This window comes from Microtus pennsylvanicus, chromosome 9 (genome assembly GCF_037038515.1).
Source record: "Microtus pennsylvanicus isolate mMicPen1 chromosome 9, mMicPen1.hap1, whole genome shotgun sequence".
In the NCBI taxonomy this organism is placed as follows: domain Eukaryota; kingdom Metazoa; phylum Chordata; class Mammalia; order Rodentia; family Cricetidae; genus Microtus; species Microtus pennsylvanicus.
The window spans coordinates 10,224,067-10,244,998 of NC_134587.1; the positions used below are offsets into that span (position 1 = coordinate 10,224,067).

Below are 20,932 nucleotides of genomic sequence, written 5' to 3' on the forward strand. Positions count from 1 at the left end.
TTTAAAATTTGGAGAAAAAGCGGGGAAAACTATCTCATGGAAGAGGGTAGACCCTTAGGAAATCATGTATCTTCAGTAATTTTTAATATTGCTGTACATTTTTCATTATTCTAAACTTTTTGGCATTGATTTTTATCTTTGAGATCCCTAAAACAAGTCCTTTGTAAGTGGGAGCCATTCCTAGGGTTTTTCTTTAATTGAAGTTTAAAAAGAAAACATTTAAATTTATCATCTTAATTGCACCATAATACTTGAATGGAGTCAGAACAGCTTTTGAGAGCTGGGTCTCTTCCCACTAGGAGGGTCCTAGAGCTCGGGTTGTAAGGTTTGGCAGCAAGCACTTTTACCCATTGAACCTTCACTTCATTCAGTACTTACTAATTTGTTTTTAATTGTTCACTTAAATATGTTCATATTGTACAACATAGCTCTTAAACTTGGTGATATTACAAAACCACAGTTCTTTATGTACTCAATGCAAATTCCCTTTGTTCTTTTCTCTAGACTGTAACTTTCTACTTTCTGTTTTAGTGATCTGGCTACTTTTAAGATACTTGATGTTTATGGAATTTGAGTTTTGCTAATTGCTTATTTCAATTGCCATAATGTCCTTGAGTTATTTCTACTTGGTAGTATGTAAGGATTCCATAAGACTACGTAGTAGGTACATACTGAAATTCTCAGGTTTTAAAGTCATTAATTTTATCAAACTGCAGTTAATGTATATTACACATATGGGAAGCTAATAATACTCTGTGAACTGTTTCTTATGCAAAGAACTAATGTATGTGTTTGCACATTCTCTCACACATAATAGTGTGCTTGTGGAGGTCAGAGACCAGAGTTCAGTGTTGACTCTCTTCCTTAGTTGCATGCCCCCCCCCCCCCCTTGTTTTTAAAAGACAGGATCTAACTATGTAACCCTGACTGCCCTGGACCTACCTGGCTATTTAGAACAGACTGACCTTAAATTCACAGAGCTCTGCCTATCTCTGCCTTTAAAGTGCTGGGATTAAAGATGTGGATCACCAAATCTTACCTTCACCTTATTTTTGAGGTAGTGTTTCTTTGTTTTTTAGTTCAAACCTTTTTTTTTTTTTTTAAATTTTCTTTGTGTCTTTCACATCAAGCATCTCCATCCTGTTTATTCAGGGTCCCTTCCTATCTACCCTTTGCTCTTGTAATCTCCCTGTCCAAAAAGAAAAAAAAAAGAGAAGGAAAAAACAATCTTGTCATGGAAGCTGTAACAGTGTAACACAATCACACAGTAATCTCTTTGTATCCCTATATCTTTACTTGCAAGTGTTCATTGCAAAGAGTCATTCCTCTGGCTCGGGTCTGGCTCCTGTCTCTGTTTTCTGCTACACTGTTGAGGTTGGGCCATCACTGGAACTCCTTGGTTATCTTGTTGTTGCCCTTTGTTGTGGAAATCCTGCGGCTTTGGGTCTGAAGGACCAGTCCCTTCACAAGATGTGAATGCTGGGGTGGGCCAACACCTAATTCTGGTTCTGGGCCTGGATAGGATAGTCAGTCATCCCGCCAGCTCTTCCTTGTCCTCGCCACCAGGGTGAGCTCTCCTGCATTGTCCTGGCAAATTTACTCCTTGCTGCAGTTAGCAAAGGGCAGGGCCAGTTCTCCTGCTTTCACATCCTCAGGGTCAGGTCACTTAATACTTTCAAGGTGCTGACCTGTGTTGCCAGCTCTCACACCTGCCTGAGGCTTGATGGGCATTGGGGAGGCCATCTCTCCCTGACCCATGCCATCACATGACAGATGGGTATAGGGCAACTCTTCCATGCTCACAACTTCAGGGCTGGCTCATTCATGAGATAGTGTTTCTTTATGAACCTGGAGTTCACCGATCCATACACAATGGCCAGAAAACTCCCCATTCGGATCCCCAGGACTGGGATTACAGGCATATACCATCAAACCTGTCTCTTTACATGGAGGCTGTGGATTTGAGCTCTGCTTTTTCATGGTTGCATGGCAAACACTTTACCCATCAAGCCATCTCAGCCCCAGAAGTTAATTCTCAGTAAGATCTCTAAATAGATTTATGTAAATATACCTATTTTTTTGTTCTTTGTACCAACTCTGTCCGTTTTAACTGTGACTTAGGTAACTAGGCAGCATCTCTATGGTGTCATATAGAAAAAATATCAAGGGTAATTGGAGGCATGTGGTGTCATTATATTTAATGTTTACCGTGGTCCATAGTAAGTATTAAAATGTATTAGCTATCATTGTCTAAAAGATTAAAACACATAACAAGTTAAAAAAGTGAAGCTAGTATTTTATTGTTTATGCTGTATTAATAGCAGGTCATATGATCTTTTTCTCAATTGTGGTAAAGCAACAAAGTGGGATCTTTTGTGAGGCATTCAGAAAGTCTTAATTTATGAGTGTATATGCCTTGCTTGTATGTGTTTAAATAGGTTGTATTGTCTAAATTTATTAGGAAGAATAACTGCTCCACAATAGTTTCTTTAAGTGGGCAGAAAAGCTTTGATGGTAATCTGAAAAACTGCAGTTTTAAAAAAGAAACTATTTAATAAGGGATTTTTAGTTGGGATAAAGCAGTCCTAGAAGAGGAGTGATCCAAATCTTTTTTTTTTTTTTTTTTTTTTTTTTGTTTTTTCGAGACAGGATTTCTCTGTAACTTTGGAGCCTGTCCTGGAACTAGCTCTTGTAGACCAGGTTGGTCTCGAACTCACAGAGATCCACCTGCCTCTGCCTCCCGAGTGCTGGGATTAAAGGCGTGTGCCACCACCGCCCGGCTGAGTGATCCAAATCTTAAGGAGTGAAGTTTAGGGGATGGTTACTTAAAAATTGAGGTAATGCAACATATATTCTATCTTTTGTAATATTTGGAAGTACCAAAATAAAATTTAGTTTTGAATCCTTAGAGTCAGGTGCAGTGACTCATTCCTGGAACAGGAGGATTCCACAAGTTCAAGGCCAGCCTGGACTACACAGCAAGTTTCAGGTTAGCCTGGGCTATTGAATGAGACCCTATCTTAAAAACAAATAAAAACAAATGAATCTGTCTTGTATTGTTTTGATTAGCCCAGGGATGTTAAGTTTCTAGGAACCCATGTCTATAAAACTGTTCCCTTAAAAGAAAAGTTAGGTAAAATTTTTTTGATAGCTCTGGAATATGTCCATAAGAATGTTTAGGAAAACCTAAATAAACAGTGTATGCGACTTTGTAGGGCATATCCTGTAATTCTGTTTGTGGTTTGTGTGCAGATGAGAATGATTAAAGGAAAGAGGTAAATAAAACCTTAAAAATCAAAGAAGTATTTTCATTAGTATTTCATTAGCTTTAAAAAAATTAAAGGCAGAAAATGAAAGACTTGGATCGAAACCATACACTATTGATAAAGGAGGAGGAGGTCTCATTTTCTCAACACTACCACAATTCATATTTATACAGTGTTAACTATATTAAATATGCGCATTCCAGACTTAAAGCAGTTAAGAATTGACATTCTGTTTGCTCTATTGATAGTTAGTGCCAGGTTTTAGGAAGAGGTTGTTTTGTTTCCTGGTAATACTTTTGATTGAAATCTATGTCCTGAGTTAGTACTTAATTGATGTTGAAAATTAGTTTTATCTTTGTAATCATATTGTATGCCGCTGTGCGTATGTGTCTTCTATACGTCTCATCATCTAAGTTTTTATTTCCCCCTTTTGAAATGTGAACTCTTAGATGTTTTCGGCCCCTCCGCTGCATCCCATTCTTCTCCCACTCTGTCTGATGTCCATAATGTTAGTGAACTCTTAAATGTGAAGGAACTTTTCACATACATTTTCTCCTCCCATTTATTAGTTTATTTTACAGTTTTGTCTTAAAAACAAAACACAACAGAAGTCATAGGACAAACATAGTCCAGAGGGAAATGTAAACATTTTTGAGGAAGATGATCAATGTAATTAAAAACAGTGCTGGTACTTTGTAAAGTTCTTAAATATGTTATGCAAATAACCTCAGATTTCTATTTCTGTCACATAGTTTTCTAATTTAACTTTTTCTTCAAATTCTAAGTCATTTAAATAAGCACTTTTGCTATTTATATTACTGATATATGTTGTACAGGCATTGTACTTGGTATAAGCTAAAATACCGTAAGTATTTCAGATAGTCTTACATGTTAAATCTACTTGTGGGTTAACCTAGGGAATGTCCCGACCTTTTCTTTTTAAAACAATTTTTTTTTATTACTCAGTTATGTGTGTCTGTGTATGTGTCCAAGGACCTGAGAGAGGTGTTGGCTTCTTGAAGCTGGAGCTCCAAACAGTTGTGAGCTGCCTGATATGGATGCTGGGAATTGAACTCCGGTCCTCTTGCAAGAAACAATATGTGCTCATACTACTGAGCTATTTCTCCAGCCTGACATTTTCTAAATCTTTGTGTTAGTCAGTTTCTAGTCCTGTGTAACAACATACCTAGCACAATCAAGTTTGAAAAGATTTTTTTGGTTTACAGTTGTGGTGGCTTCAGTCCTTTGAACAGTTAGTTGGCTTTGTTTTCTTGGGTGCGAGCACATCCTTGTAAGGAGTGTCTGTCAGGCAAAACTTCTTATCCTTCCCCCTACGAGGGGGCACATGGTGACCTAAAGACTTTGTGTTTGTTTTTCGATCCCAGACTAGCCTTGAACCCCCATTTCTCTTGGCTTTAATTGCACAAGTGCTGGGATTACAGGAGTTTATGATGAACATACTCAGCTGGTCATAAAGACCTTCGGCTACTTGAAGGTTTCTCCATCTCCCAGTTGTGCCACCATGGGGAGCATGCTTTGTCACATGGACCTTTGAGGCACATTTCAGATCTAAACTATAGTGATTATGTTCACAGCAGAACTCTTGGAAAGAGTTGAGTCAGCTCTGAGTGGTTTTGAACCGTTTCATGGAAATAGCTCTTGTCAAGTTAGGTAGTGCTTACTACACCTTTTCTTGATTGTATGTATGTATGTATGTAATGTGTGTATGTATGCATGTAATGTATGTATGTGTGTAATGCTTTTTGTTGGGACAGGGTTTTTCTATGCAGCCATGGCTATCCTGGAACTCTGTAGACCAGGCTGGCCTCAACTTGGAGATCTGCCTACCTTTGCCTCCCAGTGCTAGGATTAAAGGTGTGTGCCACTAGTACCCTGCTTACTTACTATTTAACATGGTTGATTATATTTCTAAAAAAACTGACTTCTTTTGACTTGTTTCTTCCTTCATTGGCTACTCTTTTTTTTTATTTTTTTATTTATTATGTATACAACATTCATGTATGCCCGCACTCCAGAGGAGGGCGCCAGATCTCATTACAGATGGTTGTGAGCCACCATGTGGTTGCTGGGAATTGAATTCAGGACCTCTGGAAGAGCAGCCAGTGCTCTTAACCTCTGAGCCATCTCTCCAGCCCCTCATTGGCTACTCTTGCTTTGCTTGTTTGACATGGAGATCGAGCCCAGATCCTTGACTACCCTAGGAAAACCACCACTGCCCTCTCATAGTGTGGATCAGATTGGCTTGAAACCTATTTTATAGCCCAGGCAAGCTTTGATCTTGGTTTCTTATGTGACGGCTTCCCTAGTGCAGGCGTGCATTAAGGCCAGTGGAAACTGTCATCTTTAAAGAATCACTGTGTAGCTCTGACTGCCCAAGAACTTGTTATATAGCCCAGGCTGGCCTTGAGCTCACAGAGGTCTGCCTGTTTCTGCTTCATAAGTGCTGGGATTAAAGGTCTATGTCACTACATTTGGTAAGTGGCTGAGTAATTTATAATAGTTTACTATTATAATTAGTGTCCCTATGTTTATCCTTGTCTTCTACAGACTTTATACAGCATCCAGGGTAACCCTGAGTTTATTTTAATAAAATCCAATTCAGATACTCCTTTCCGTAATTCTATCAGAATAACATGTAAGGTTGTATAATAGCCTGCATAATAATGTATGTCATGTATGGTTCTCTTCCCTTGTCTACCCAATTTTTACCTCTTTGATCTTAATACAGTTCTTCTTAATACATTGATTCTTAAACTCTTACCATACAGGCTGCCTCCTTTTCTTTGAACTCATCAGGCATACATCCAACTTGTTTTTCTTTCTGCTTTGACTATACCTCTCAGTTATCTCCTTATGTCAGATGTCACCACATTGGCAGAAGCTGTCTCTGTCCACTCTGTTAAAAATAGTAATTACTCCCTTCTCTCCCCTTTCTATTCCTCCTTAGCCTGTTTCTTCTTCCATATACTTAATTGCCACCAAGTGCTGCCTACTTTCTTGTCCTCTCCTAATTAAAAGGTAAACCGTATAAAGATGTGTATTTAACTCTTGGTAACAATTTCGCCTTAGAACCTAGAAGAGTAACTTAACACGTTGCAGCTGTTTATGTCTTTGAACAAATAAAATTATATTCTAAACTTCAAATAATGAACTTAATTTTTAGAAGATACCCTAAGTTCCTTGGTTTTCAACTCAGTTAAGTGGAGGGAAAAATTAGAAACTAAAGATGCAACCATAGTAAGAGAAATTGAGGTATAATTTTCAGGTAATATACGAGTCATGAACATTAACTATATTTTAGAAGATAAAAAGGAATTGGCTTTTTCAGCAATACAGAACTCTTTCCATATCTAGTTATTATCCATATCAGAAGTGTCCCATTGAGTGGCACATTTGTTATATTTGGTGACTCCACCCTAAGAAATTATAACAGCACACGTATTTTAGGTTTCTTTTGGTGGTATACATTCTGTGAGTTTAAATTAATACATAAATCATATTATCCCATTGAACCGATAGAGTATTTTTATTCCTCTAGAATTCTTCTTTCCTGATTTTTTGAAATTAAATCCTGGGGAAAAATAGAAAATTAGTACAAGCTGGGTGGTGGTGGCGCACGCCTTTTATCCCAGCATTTGGGAGGCAGAGGCAGGCTGAGCTCTGTGAGTTCGAGGTCAGCCTGGTCTACAAGAGCGAGTTCCAGGATAGGCTTCAAAGCTACAGAGAAGCCCTGTCTCCAAACAAAAAGAAGAAAGGGAAAAGAAAATTAGTGTATTACATTGTTTCAATAAAGAGATGTGATTATATTTTTATTTAGGAGCAAGATTTTGGTAGGTTGAGTACAAGATGACTTGGAGAAAGATGAGAGAGAGCCTTGCATGCACTAGCAGACTTAGCTGAAGTTGATAGTTTATGTATTTAGGTTACTGATGCCAAGGGGATACAAGGAGAAGGTTTGTTTTTTTATTGGACAAGATGTGTTCAGTTTGGACTTGGCTAAGTTGTATACATCTGCACAGTAAGAAAGAAAACTAAATTGTGTTAGCAGCTCTTTTTCTGGCTGTAAGTATATTTTGAAGGTTCAGGAAGAGAATGAGCAATAGATTAGAGTAGGAATGTTCTAAAACAGTGGCTCTCAACGGGGTGAGAGAGCTTTCCTCGGGGTTGTGTATCAGATATCCTCTATCTCCGATACTTACATTATGATTCATAGCAGTAACAGAGTTTATAAAGTAGCAATGGAAATAATTTATGGTTGTAGGTCACAACATAAGGAACTGTATTAAAGGGTCTCAGCATTAGGAAGGTTGAGAACCACTGTCTTCCTTCCTTCCTTCCTTCCTTCCTTCCTTCCTTCCTTCCTTCCTTCCTTCCTTCCTTCCTTCCTTCCTTCCTTCCCTCTCTCCCTAAATTTTATGTGTATTGGTGTTTTACCTGTATATATATATATATGTTTGTGTGAGGGTGGCAGAACTCCTGGAACTAAAGTTATAGACATTTGTGAGTCATGGGGTGCTGGGAATTGAACCTGGGTCCAGTGTTTTTAACCAGTGAGCCATCTCTATCTATCCCCTTATTTTTGTGTGCTTGTTATTTTTGATGGTCTTTAAGTGTTAGTAGTCCATATTCAGATAGGTCTTTCTGTCTCTTTCTTTACTTATTATAGTAGTCCTAGCTGGCCTAGAAGTCTCTATGTAGGCCAGACTAACCCCAGACTTGAAGCAGTCCTCCTCCACCTGCTGCCTGGTTGTTGGGATACAGCACTTGGTTTATTATATTTTTTTCTTTTTAAAAATATTTTTTAATATAGATTCTCACACTAAACTTAAACTGGTCTGGAATTCATTGTGCAGCTCATACTGGTCTCCAACCAGTATTTTGGAGCAGTCCTCCTGTCTGAGCCAGTATTTTTAAGATATATTCTTAAAATGTCTTGCCCCTGCTTTTCCCTCTGTCCCAGTATCACAGATGGTGTTGAGTAAACACATAGAAAATTGAGACTTAAATGTCATGATCAGTTTTTAAAACATCTAGTAAAATTCTCCTTTTATTTTTGTGTATATGCTATCTGTAAAGTAGCCTTATTAAGCTTGTTAGAGCTAACATTGTACAACCAACCGCAGTGCTCACGTGGTGTCTGTCACGTGACAGACGGACACCTAATGTGAGAGGGCAGGGTCTATGATCTCTAAATGTGGAGAGGTCTGTAATATCTGGTTCTCTATTAAGAATAGAAAAACAACAGATAGAATACCACTTTTTAAATTTTTAGCCACCAGATGAAACTCACACTGCACATAGACTCATAATTGTTGGAATACCTGGATGAGGGAATGTGTTCTTTTTGTCCCTCATCTGACAGGAAGAGTTGCTCTGTCAGCTAAATCTTGAGGTACTCTCTGGGATTATCATCTCTTCCTGGCATTTTGGACTCCCCCCCCCCCAAAATAACACATAAGTGAATATTTCTCATAAGCAGCTAAACACAGTCCTCTTTCTTGTTTCTCAGAATAAAACAGTCCTTGTTGTTTTTAACTTTCAACCTTCTGCTATGTTTCTTCATGTCTCTTGAACATATTTAAAAAGTTGATTTCTTTAAAAAATATTTTTTTTTTTACTAAAGATATTTTATTTTTGTACGTGCATGGGGATGTGACTGCAGGTACCCGCAGAGGCCAAAGGCTTCCATTCATAAGGAGTTGTAAGCTACCTGGTGTGGATGCTATAAGCTGAACGCAGGTCCTCTGCAAGAGTTGTATGTGTTCTTAACCACTGAGCCATTTCTTCAGCCCTTGGTTTTGTTTTGACAGTCTTGCTATGTAGACTAGGTTAACTTCAGATTCATGAACCTTTTGCTTAGCTTCCGAAGAGATCTGAGACTACATATGTGTGCAACAATATGTACCCAGTTATGCTTGTTATTAGTAGTACTTTCTTGCTCACTATTTATTTTTAATTATGCACATGTATTGGTGGTTGGAGATTGCTCAGTGGTTAAGAGAGCATGTGCTGATTTGCAGAGGACCCAGGCTAGATTCTCAGTACCCATGTCAGGTGCTTGTAACTGCCTGTAGCTCTGTGGGGCTCTAATGCCTTTGACATTCACGGGCACCTGCATTCACATGTACACACACATAATTAAAAATAAAAATAAGTGTTAAAAACTATGTGTGCATTTGTGTGTACATGTGAGTGCAGCTACTCTTGAAGGCCAAAAGAGGCTGTTGGCTCCTGTGCCATTGGGATTCTAGGCAGTTGGAGCCACCATGTTGGGGCAGGAACCAAACCTGGTTCCTCTGGAAAAGCAACACAGTCTGTTAGCCACTGAGCTGGTTCTCAGCCCTGTCAGTCACTGATTGGCATTGATTCAGATATTCTTATGTCGTGGACGCTAATATCCACCCTAATGCTCAGGCCTGAATTCCTTCTCTTCTTTTTCCCCTATATTTTTTATGTAGTTAAGTTTGCATTACTGTAAAATTATATGCATTTTGTTTTTATGTTTCCTGATGCTAGGGACCAAATTTTGGGCACTACCACCAAACTGCACCCAAAGCCCTACATATTTTATTTTCAAGGTTATTTTTGTCCAAAGTATTAGTGATTAATAAAGATCAAAAATAGGATTCTGAGGTTTGTATATATGCTTTTCAGGAATTTGGGGGTGTTTTTGTTGCCGTAAAGGATTCTATATAGGTATATGATACTTTTATCATCATTTACTATCTTTTAGAATCAGTTTTCTGAGTTGAGAAAACTAGTTGTCATAGGTTCACCTAGAAAATCATGCATTATTGATAATGTAGAGATCCTTCCTTGTCTTGGCCAAGAAAATAACACGATTTCTTGCTATATTCACTTTTTATCATTCTATACTCATTTTGCTTCCCAGTCTGGTTTATAATAAACCAGAAACCTTCTCATACTTGGCATCGCCATTATAACAGTCAGTAACTGTTGACTTTGAAGCTTGAGTTTGCATGTTACTATACAAATGAATGCAGGTGTATGCTCTCTGTCTGTGCTGGCCCCCTCCTCCTGTGTGTGGGAGGGAGGGAAGGAAGAAGAGAAGGAGAGAGAGAGAGAGAGAGAGAGAGAGAGAGAGAATGAATATGAATATGGAGACCAACAATTGACCTTGGGTGTCTGTCTCGATTATCCTCCTTTTTGAGACAGAAGCTCTTTCTGAACCTGGAGCTGATTTGGCTATGCTAGCTAGCCAGTAGGCTCTAGGAATCCACTCAACTTGTATGTGTTCCCTGGTGTGCTGTGCTGTCCCCGCCCCCATGACATGTATGTACTGCAGTGCCCAACTTTTATGTGGGTATTGGGGACTTAGATCTTCATGCTCCTGAGGCAGGGCACTAAACTGACTGAGATGTATCCCTGGCCTTGTGAATATGTATTATTCCTTTACATTCATATGGTATCTATAAGTAGAATGGCTACAAGTTGTAAGATATTAAAGATGTATGTTCCAGGCTAAATTGGTCATTAAATTTATTGATTGAATGAAACAATCAATTTATTGTTTGTTTATTGATTGAAATTCTATTTATTGAATAATTTTTTGAATAATATTTATTGATTGAAACAAACAAGTTTCAACTGTTTGTTATGCTGAAGCAGGAAGTTCATGACTAGCCTGGAAAACTTAATCATAACATATCTCAAAATTAAATATTACAAGAAAAAAGAAGGGGCCTGTGAGGCCCTAGGTTTGGCCCTGTAGTACCTCAGTTAACTAATGAACAGCATATTTGAAGTTTACATTTCTTACTGGATCTTTAAAAAAAGTAAACTTTGCTGCTTGCCCTGTTCCCTCTTCTGTGAAGTCTTAAAAATAAAATTGATAGTTTTGAAGGGATAAAGCTACAAAGGAAAGTGAATATGCCTTATAAACAGTTGAAGTTTTTTCTTATACTCACTTTAACTGAGAAAAGTTTGAAACTAATGTTTGTCTTTTTAAACCAGTAAGCTGTATCTCATGTATTTGTGTGCTGCCGCCCCCCTTATCTTTAGATATTAGGATCAAGGAAGAAGAACCTGACCCTGAAGAGTGGCAGCTCAGTGGTGACTCTACATTAAATACCAATGACCTAACACACTTACGAGTACAAGTGGTAGATGAAGAAGGGGACCAACAGCATCAAGAAGGAAAAAGACTTCGGAGGGTAGCTTGCACCTGTCCCAACTGTAAAGAAGGCGGTGGGAGGTATGCACACATCAACCATGTGTTGTTTGAAGGAGTGCTAATATCATCCTAATGTTTAAAATACTGCATGCCATATCACTTAATTATGGTAAATTATTCATCACATGATCATTTTGGGTGTGTGACTGTATGAGTGGCAGAAGTTAGACAACTAAATATAGATTCTCATATCTAAATGCCTTTAAAACTAAAATTGCTTAGTCTTTAAAAGATTATAACAGATAGAATTTTATAGACCTCAGTTTATTAGCCTGTTTGCAAACTGGTATTGAGTTTGACCTAAGTACAGAGAAAAATGCTATATAATGCAGAGAATGCTATATAAAAATAAGTTCAAAAATAGTTGATAAGTGTGAATACTTCCATTTTCAACAGAAATGAGAATGAAAGGTCTTAATGATGGGGACTTACTTTTTTCAAAAGTAGCATGGTAGGATTTACCTCTTTTTTTTTTTTTAAGATATACTAAGACAAAAATGTTATAAGAATGAGTTTAAATGGTTGGTAATTACTTTAAATGTAGCTAGAGTAAACTTATTAAGAGATTTAGGTAATAAAAAACCAACAAAATCCATCCTGATGTTAGTATAAGAAACATTTTAAATAATTGGTACAGTATTATACAAGATGGAATGAAAAATGTCAGATTTTAGCAAAATGAAAACTTGGATAGCAGTGTTGATATCAAGCAAGTTGCAGTTAAATTGGAAAATACAAGACAGGCAGGATTATATTTCATAATGACATTTCTGTCTAGATTCAGTAATCACAGTATCTGTTTGCTCAGTTTGAAATATATAAAGCAAAAACAGAATGCTAAAGTTGTGCTAGCAAATCTCCACTCATCGTAAGAGGCTTCAATACCTTTTCGCCTATGACCTACTTTAAGTATGCAAAATACGCTGAACAGTATAACTGTATAAATGCACATGGTTATAAACTTGATTATCTTTCAGTTCTCTGGTTGGTCCTATTAGTTGATTTCTACTTTGATCAATTCATTTGCAACAATAATGACTAGGGCAGAGATATCTTTCAGTGAGTCCTGAAAACCACACAAAGGGGAGGCGACTCATAGCTGCTAACATGCGAAAGCTACTGTATTCTTACAAGTGACACATATGTGTCACACATAGGTAAAATTACTTACATGCACACGTGCACTCAAGTAGAATTGCCAGCACTCAGTGAGAGTTTAAGGCCAACCTGAGCTATAATGTGAGACCATGTTTTCCAGGAAAACAAACCAAAACTGGACCAACTGGGTTTCGAACCCATTTATATACTCCCGAGTTTTAACCCTTACATTGTATTGCCAACTCAATGGATCTGCTTCTGAACATGACCTTAGATAATTTAGTGGAATTCTGGATAGGCAGTAACGTTCCTGAAATGTACTTTATTTAAAAGGCACTTTCAAAATAAATTACTCATCAGATCTATATGGTGGTCAGTGCTTAGCCTTTACTTAGACAGTTAAACATGTTCCAAAAATGCAGAGGAAGTAGAATATTTCAGAACAACACATAAAAGCCCCACAAGTCAAAATCCTATCTCAGGATCTAGCCACTGTAACATTTTTGTGTAATACTGCATATACTTTAAAGCAGAAACATCTGTTTATGTCTCTTGTTTTGTAAGTTTTTGTGGCCTTATTTCCATGTCTGAGCTGTGTCATCTTTTGATCTATGTATAGTATTGTATGTGGATATATAATTTAATTTTCTCCTTTGTTTGGGATTCATCAAAATCCTCACATATACGTCCTTGTACATCTGTCTGATTGTCTCATTAGTGTATGTTGGCAGAAATAGAATTGTTGGGTCAATGGAGTTGTCTACTAAAAAGCCATATCCCTCTATACTTAGAGCAGCCCTGTCTCGAATGTCTATGTTCTCATGTGCTGACCAATTCCTTCTGCTTTCTTTTAAACCTTTTAAAGTTTGATAGGCAAGAATTATCTCGTTTATTTTAGTTTATGTTTTGTTTATTGCTTGGTGAGGTTGAACATATTTGGTAATTAGGTTTATAAAATTTATTTTGTGAATTGTCTGTCTTGTGGAACTGTTAGTTTATGTGAACTTTTACATGTACAAGTATGTTTTCTCAGTTCTTTCTACATTACCTTAACTGTCAGTGGTCTGCACAGTGCACTATATAAGTAACGGAGTTCACTTACAATTAACAAAAAATTAAGTTAGTCTTTTAGATGCTAAAAGTATGCCAGAAGTGATAGCAGGTAATGTTTTTTTTTCATAGAATTTTTTCCTTCATTCTTTTTATAACTTTTTCTAAACAAATCAAGGTTCTTAGGATAGTAGTAGTTTCATAGACTTGATTTGAACAGAATTCAACAGGTTTCTATCCTTAGCTTGTATAAATAGCTAATTATTAGAAGCATTAACATAAATAGTCTAGGAACATTCTGCAACTTAAATTAATTGTTTTAAAAGAGTAGAGTATTGGCTTTTTTTTCTTAACCATTTTCTAAATACATATACAAATGGGCAAAATAGCATTTTTAGAAATCTAATTTCATTTAGCTGCAGAAAACTGTTTTGTTTACTTTTTTGAGCAAGCTATAAAAGAAATTATTTCAGGGGCTGGAGAGATGTCTCGGTAGTTAATAGCATTGGCTGTTCTTCCAGAGGACCCAGCTTTGGTCCCCAGCACTGATATGGCAGCTCACAAACATCAGTAACCGGAGTCCCAGGGGTCTAGCACCTTCTGTTCTCTATGAGCACTGCTTGTGGTGCATAGATAAACGTGCAGGAAAATCACTCACATTATAAAGTCATAGATTTAAATCAAAGTGGTTCAATTAGCCAGTTTTTATATAGCAGAACCAGTCTTTAGACACTAGTAGAAGAAATAATTGTAACAATACAAAATGATCCAAAGGCATTATTGTTACATGGGTTTTGTGTGAATTAAGCATCAATCCATTAAATTATTTTACAAAGTTGTCAGCATTTCAGCTTGCGTTTCTGCCACCATAAGCAAAAGCGGCTGGGATTATTTATCTTTCCTTAACTTTGTCCAGAATTTAGATTTATTTTGTGTTGCTGTCTTGTCATTGAATTATTGGGCGCAAGTTTAGACACTCACGAGTAGAAATTTAAAATTGCTAGTTACGTGGGGCTATATGATGGGCATTATTATGTTCAAGATGGGAACACTTGAAGAGCTTTTCCCTCAGGGGATAGGCCGTGAATACCTCTGGTCTATCTAGATCTTTCCTTGGGTTGAATCTCCTTAAGTACTAATTTGAACCTCAGCAAGCTAAACATTTAACTTATAATACAGTTGATGCAACTTGATATTTTTCTTAGATGCATATCCCATATTTAATGACTTTTTTTCATTTGCTTTATAATTCAACAGGAAAAAAAAACCTTTCCCTTCCATTTTTTTCTCAGTCTTCTGAGAACCTGTGTTTGTTGCTGTTCATTTGTTTGGTCTTGTATTTTGTTGGTACTCACAGGCTGAGTTTTGCTAAATTTGTCAAATCACACTGTTGAGTTTATAAAATCACAGTAGTTCACCAAAGTGGCAGCCTTAACAAAGGAGTGTGAAGTCATGAGTGAACTGAGTTGGGTTTCCTGTGAAATTGCTATGGTGAACGCAACATTAATACTAGTGAAGACACTGTTTCTTTCTCTTAGATCTATTTAAGAATAAAGCAAATTTTAAAAAGCTAAATTAAATGGAAACAAGACTTGGACATTGAAAATAAGCCAGGAAAAACCTGTTTTTTTCTCAACTCAGCTCTTTAAAGAGATTTAGAAATTGGGGGTGGACTGGAGCAGGAACTAGAATGTGTTAGATTATGACATCCTTGCCCTTGAGACAACAGCATGATTCCTCCTTGTCTTTACTTATGCTATTCCTCTGCCTGGAATGCCTTCCCTCCTTTCTATCTAAATCCTACCCACCTCCTCCACGAAGCCTTCTCTAACTACTGGAGCCCACATTGATGTCTCCCTGTTCAGAACACCTATGGCATCTAACAGCCAGCACTGCACCGTTTAGCACTGTTTGTCCTATGGCAATTTCACATGCTACTGAGTGTGAGTACATTAAAATATAAATGTGGGGGAAATTTGAGAAACGATAGGTAGATTGTATACAGGAGGATTTAGTAGTTGTGGAAGGTTTACAGGCTACACTTAGATTGAGGTTGAGGGAGGAGGGGAGTTGGGAAGGGGTTAAAGGTGCCTTTTTTTTTAATCTTAGAGAAACATTGTAAAGTTTATACAGTGTTTTGATAATTATGTCCAAAAAGTCATGCTTTAAAAATATATTCAGTAACAATCCTAATTAATTTTTGTCAAGAAATGTTTATGCTTAATGCTATTGAGATACCGTTTCTGGATTCAAAAAGGTTTCTTCTTGCTTAGACTAAGATGCCTCTGTTCACTCATCTAAGCACGACTCCCCAACTGTCCTTTGTATCAAATACTTAAATCTATTGTAAAATTCTGAACCGTGGAAAAAATGGTAATTTGTTATATTTCTGTGAATAATTTGGGGTGGCTGCATTGGTTTATGGGGGGAGAATTTTAACAGTAAAGATACTTTTTTTTGATTTGTAGTTTTTGTGTGAGATACCAGGAGAGTTAAGAACATAGCTTTAGCTAGATTTTCTTGAAACTGGATTTCAAGTCAGTGTATGTTAGGTGTGACCATTGGAGCACTTAAATCATGTTAATCTAAAACTGCTTCAGCTGTCTATCTGCCTTCTAATTGTATGTGATGAATTTCTGTACAGTATTCTTTGGATAAGAAATTACAAAAATTATCTTACATTATGACTTTGAATAAAACTAGTTTCCTGTACTGTTAATTGAATTGGTTCTGTATTTGCGAATGATTCTGATGGGATAGTTTAGCTTATTGTGCATTCTTTGTGTATGAAGTGTTCTTTTAGTTACATCATTATTGAATATAGTTATATTCAGACAATTCTTGAATAAAATTAATACATTAAATTTGTTGTTTAAAATACATAAATTTCTATTTAAATAGATTTAAAATGGTTTTGGTTTCTGATTGTTCTCTTGGTGATAATATCTTCTCTTTGAAACTCAAGAAGCTATATGATGATATAAGTGGTTTTGAATGTTTTGATATAAATGTATATTATTTTGTGTGTTTTTTAGAGGCACCAACCTTGGGAAGAAGAAGCAACACATTTGTCATATACCAGGATGTGGAAAAGTCTATGGGAAAACCTCACATTTGAGAGCGCATCTACGTTGGCATTCTGGAGAGCGTCCTTTTATTTGTAACTGGATGTTCTGTGGCAAAAGATTTACACGAAGTGATGAATTACAAAGGCACAGAAGAACACACACAGGTTACTAATACCTTTATGTTTTTCCCCTTGCCTTCCTCCCTCCCTTTTTGTTAGGGATTGAGCCCATGTGTATACTCAAAACACATTGAGCTGTCTCCCTAATCTATATAGTTGGTTTTAACAGACAAAATGAATTGTAGTCTATAGCTGCTAGACATTTTTTCAGCATGACTTACTTATCAGATCTTTAAATTGATTAATTAGATCAAAAATCAGCCCTCAGTAATACTAATTTCAAGTCCAAAGAACAAGCCAGTATAGATTTTCTTGAGGAATGGCTTTTATGTTGTATATACTGAGTTAGCTTTCATTGACTGTTGAATGTCTTAAACCACATTTTACTGTTTATTCTGGTCACATATTTAAAATTAGCTGCTGTTTCTCTTATTGTTATGGTAGCAATATCTATTTTGAAATTCTAATATTTTATCTTTTCTGTTTGAGTATCTGAGGTGAGGGAAAGGCATTTTATTGAGGTATTTGTTAATTTTTTCTTTTTTTATATAATATATGGTGATTGTATGAGATGGGTATAGGTCAGACTCAAACTGAAGTCTAACGTAATGTAATTTTCTGCCAAAATTAAATAATCAAAGTGTTCATCATTCTATGTGTAGTGTTGAAGAATTGAGAACTGATACTCTAAGGTGATGTGTAGAAGGAAGCGTGGTCAAATGAATAACATGAGTTTTGAAGTCTGATACACTAGGACTACTTGCAGTTTTTCTATTAGGTTAAGTAAATAAGTTGTCTCTGCTTCACAACTCTTAATTTGGCTTTGAATGTCAGAAGATAACATTGGAGTATGAGGCAGTATATATGCACATAAGATTCTCTGCTTTTAGTTCTGTTCCTTGTTATTACAAAGATAAAAAATGTGATTAACCTTTTTGAAACTAACAATGAGTGGCAGGACTTTCTATTACAGTTAGGAGAGAAAGTTGTAGATATAATAACATTGAGTGATTGGAATGTAGATCCTAAGATGGCCCCCAATAGAATTTTCCCCGGTGGAATTTATCCTCAGTAGGTTGTGAAAAAGAATAATGTATATGGAGAAGAAAAAATATGACCAAATACATATGGGTTATTTGTTCACCCAAGGGCATGGATTAAAGAGGGAACATGAATTCATAAGGTAGTACCTTGATAGTGTTGGGTAGTCTTGGTGCATGTGTTTATTCCAGCACTCAGTGGCAGGCAGATCTCCAAGTTGAAGACAGTCTGATCTACATCGTGAGTTTCAGGACAGTCAGGGCTACACAGAGAAACCCTGTTTCAGAGGGAAAAGGATGCCAAATATTTGGGCAGAGTTATCGCCATAGGGGAAGTCTTACGGGGGGGGGCAGCTGATTTCGACTAATACAGCTCTTCTAGATCTTCTGTTTCAGGAGAGACCATCGTTAATTGTAAAAGTGAATTTAAAAATAAGCAGTTTCATTTTTCTTCACAGGTGAAAAGAAGTTTGTTTGTCCAGAATGTTCAAAACGTTTTATGAGAAGTGACCACCTTGCCAAACATATTAAAACACATCAAAATAAAAAAGTTATTCATTCTAGCAGTACAGTGCTAGCATCTGTGGAAGCTGGGAGGGATGATGCCTTGATTACTGCAGGAGGAACAACACTTATCCTTGCAAATATTCAGCAGGGGGCTGTTTCAGGGATAGGAACTGTCAACACTTCTGCCACCAGCAATCAGGACATCCTTACCAACACTGAAATACCTTTGCAGCTTGTCACAGTTTCTGGAAATGAGACAATGGAGTAAATATTACACAAATACTTATTCATTGTGGTTATTTTTATACAGTAGTGAGAAGAATATTGTTCCTAAGTTCTTAGATATCTTTTTATTGATGTGCAAAAATTTTTGGATTGACAGTAACTTGGTTATACATGACACTGAAATGCCTTACTTTGTATGATATTCCATAGTATATTAAAATGGTAAAATTGCATGGGTTTTGTAGGTACTTTTGGAATCTAGAAGAAATGAAATTTTACCAAGTTATATAAAGAGAAAATTGAATTTAACAATGCGAATGGTAGTCTAACCAAATGCATCAATCCTGTGTGGTTTAGTGTAAAAATGAGAAACTGTTGGTATTTATCTATTGTAAGATAAAAAAAAGTTGATGGGTGAAAGAAATCATGTTATGATAAATTTTTGTAATTTTCTTGATGACTGGAATTTTTATTATGCATAACTGACAAATCAAGTTTCCAAGCAAATGTTACATAGTGTAGGCTTTACTTAGCTTATCAATTTGTCATTTTGAAGCTAATTATTTTAATTAGGTTAACTGTACAATATTTTAAGCATTACTCTTGTAAGATTTTGAAAACTACATTTTAACATGGACCTTTAGGGATAGTCACCTTTTAAATCCTGTTGAAAAGCCATGTTTAAGATTTAATTTGCCAAAATAATGTCTTGTTAATATTCTTTCAATAATGAAGTTGGGCAATATAACCGATGTTTTTAAAAAGTTGAAAATGTGTAGGTTGAGGCATTTGGGTGGTAAGAAAATGTTCTAGTGAATTACTCCTTTTCCTGAAGTTTGGAGGACCAAAAAAAGAACAAAAACAATAATAATAAGGTGTATTGCGTCTTAGCAGTGATTGTTTTCTTTCTTTTTTAAATCCAATCTTGTTTCCAAAAAACATGTCTGCCAGGGCCTTAAAAGCCATTGTGTAAATTACCAATAAAGTATAACATATGCAAACATAACAAAATCACTTCCACAGTGACGATACTCCAACCATATGGATATTAGTCATAGAAACTAGAAGCTTTATGATATTTTTTTAATTTTTTTGTCTAGATAGTCTGCACTTAAATATCAACCATTTTCCTTTTTTTGCTTCTTTCCATAAAATTTATATGTATCCAATACATTTAATTGAGAAATGTATGTTTTTTATTATGCTGTATTTTCTTTTTATTTTTTAATTATTGTTTATATTTTCAATTAAAAATGTACAAAATAAAATTACATTGCTGGTCTTGTAAGAGCGCTACAATTTTCCTAAATGTACCTATAGCTGCAGCAGTTCACCTATTTCAAGAAGTTGGATTCTGTTCATTTGTTATCTTAAGACCACCTCAGACTGAAAGGCTACCTTATTGTACGTTTAAAGTGTATTATAACAGTGTGGTAGTTAATAAAACACTATTTTTTTTCTTTTGAGTTTGTTGTAGTCCAATGGATTTAAAATACTGCAGTGGTATGGATAAGAAAGTCTGACTTATCTTTAATTTTGGCCTCTTATTTTAAGATTCTTGATTTCAGACGCTGGGATTGTACACAAATATATTTACTTAAAAAGAGGTGCTGGCAATTTAATTTTTCACTTAAAATGAATTTATTAAATATAACTGGAAAAAGTAACTTCTTAGCTCATATTGATTTTTATCACTTATCAATGCCATTTTGCAAACTACTTCCCTTTACAAAGCACTGCAAAGTATTTTGATTTATGAGAGTTGTGAATTTACTTAGGTATTCCTGCAGCTGTGGTATTCATGGCAGGCAAGAGCTATTCTAAAGGTTTTGAGTATTGTGCCTGGGATGGCTATACAGGAAGGGAGGTAGGAGTGCGAGAAGACAGCGGGCTGTTTCTTTCTGTGTGTGTCATTATTGATGAGGTTTCCATCAGCTGTTATCCAGGCCCAACCTAACATTGTTACTTGTAATTTTTAGTGCGTGTGTTGGTCAACTCTAGGCGCACACAGTAATCGTGGGCAGTTTTTCTAAATAAAGCTTAAACCTAGGATGTTAAAAGGGAACTGTTACTTGGACTTTATTGGAAATCAATACTTTGAGATTGAGGATAAGAATTTGAAATAATTTTTTAGAATAGTTTTCATTAAGATTATAAGTAGAGGTTGCTTGCAGAACCAAACATACACTGAATCAAAAGGTGGGTTGTGTGTGTGTGTGGAGGGGAGAATTGGGGGTGTAGGGAGGTTACGCCTCAGGGCTCCCAGTTAGGTCAGGCTGACTGGTCAGTTAACCTTGTGGGGCAGGGATGTTCCTACCTCCCTGGTTGGGGACCACCACCCCTG

At 36.4% G+C, this 20,932-nt stretch overlaps 1 protein-coding gene across 3 annotated transcripts in view; it reads left to right on the top strand.

Moving 5' to 3' along the window:
• The window catches only part of Sp3 (Sp3 transcription factor), a 47,514-nt gene extending 27,460 nt beyond the window's left edge, over positions 1 to 20,054 (top strand). For 2 of the 3 annotated variants that reach the window (XM_075984884.1, XM_075984885.1), the window contains 3 exons: positions 11,310 to 11,502; positions 16,665 to 16,861; positions 18,315 to 20,054. In XM_075984884.1, coding sequence (XP_075840999.1) covers positions 11,310 to 11,502; positions 16,665 to 16,861; positions 18,315 to 18,631 — 707 coding nt within the window. In that variant the 3' untranslated portion in view covers positions 18,632 to 20,054. Of the gene's footprint in view, positions 1 to 11,309; positions 11,503 to 16,664; positions 16,862 to 18,314 lie in introns of those variants that run through there. The other variant, XM_075984886.1, reaches the window with a different exon arrangement.
• Positions 20,055 to 20,932: the final 878 nt, after the last annotated feature.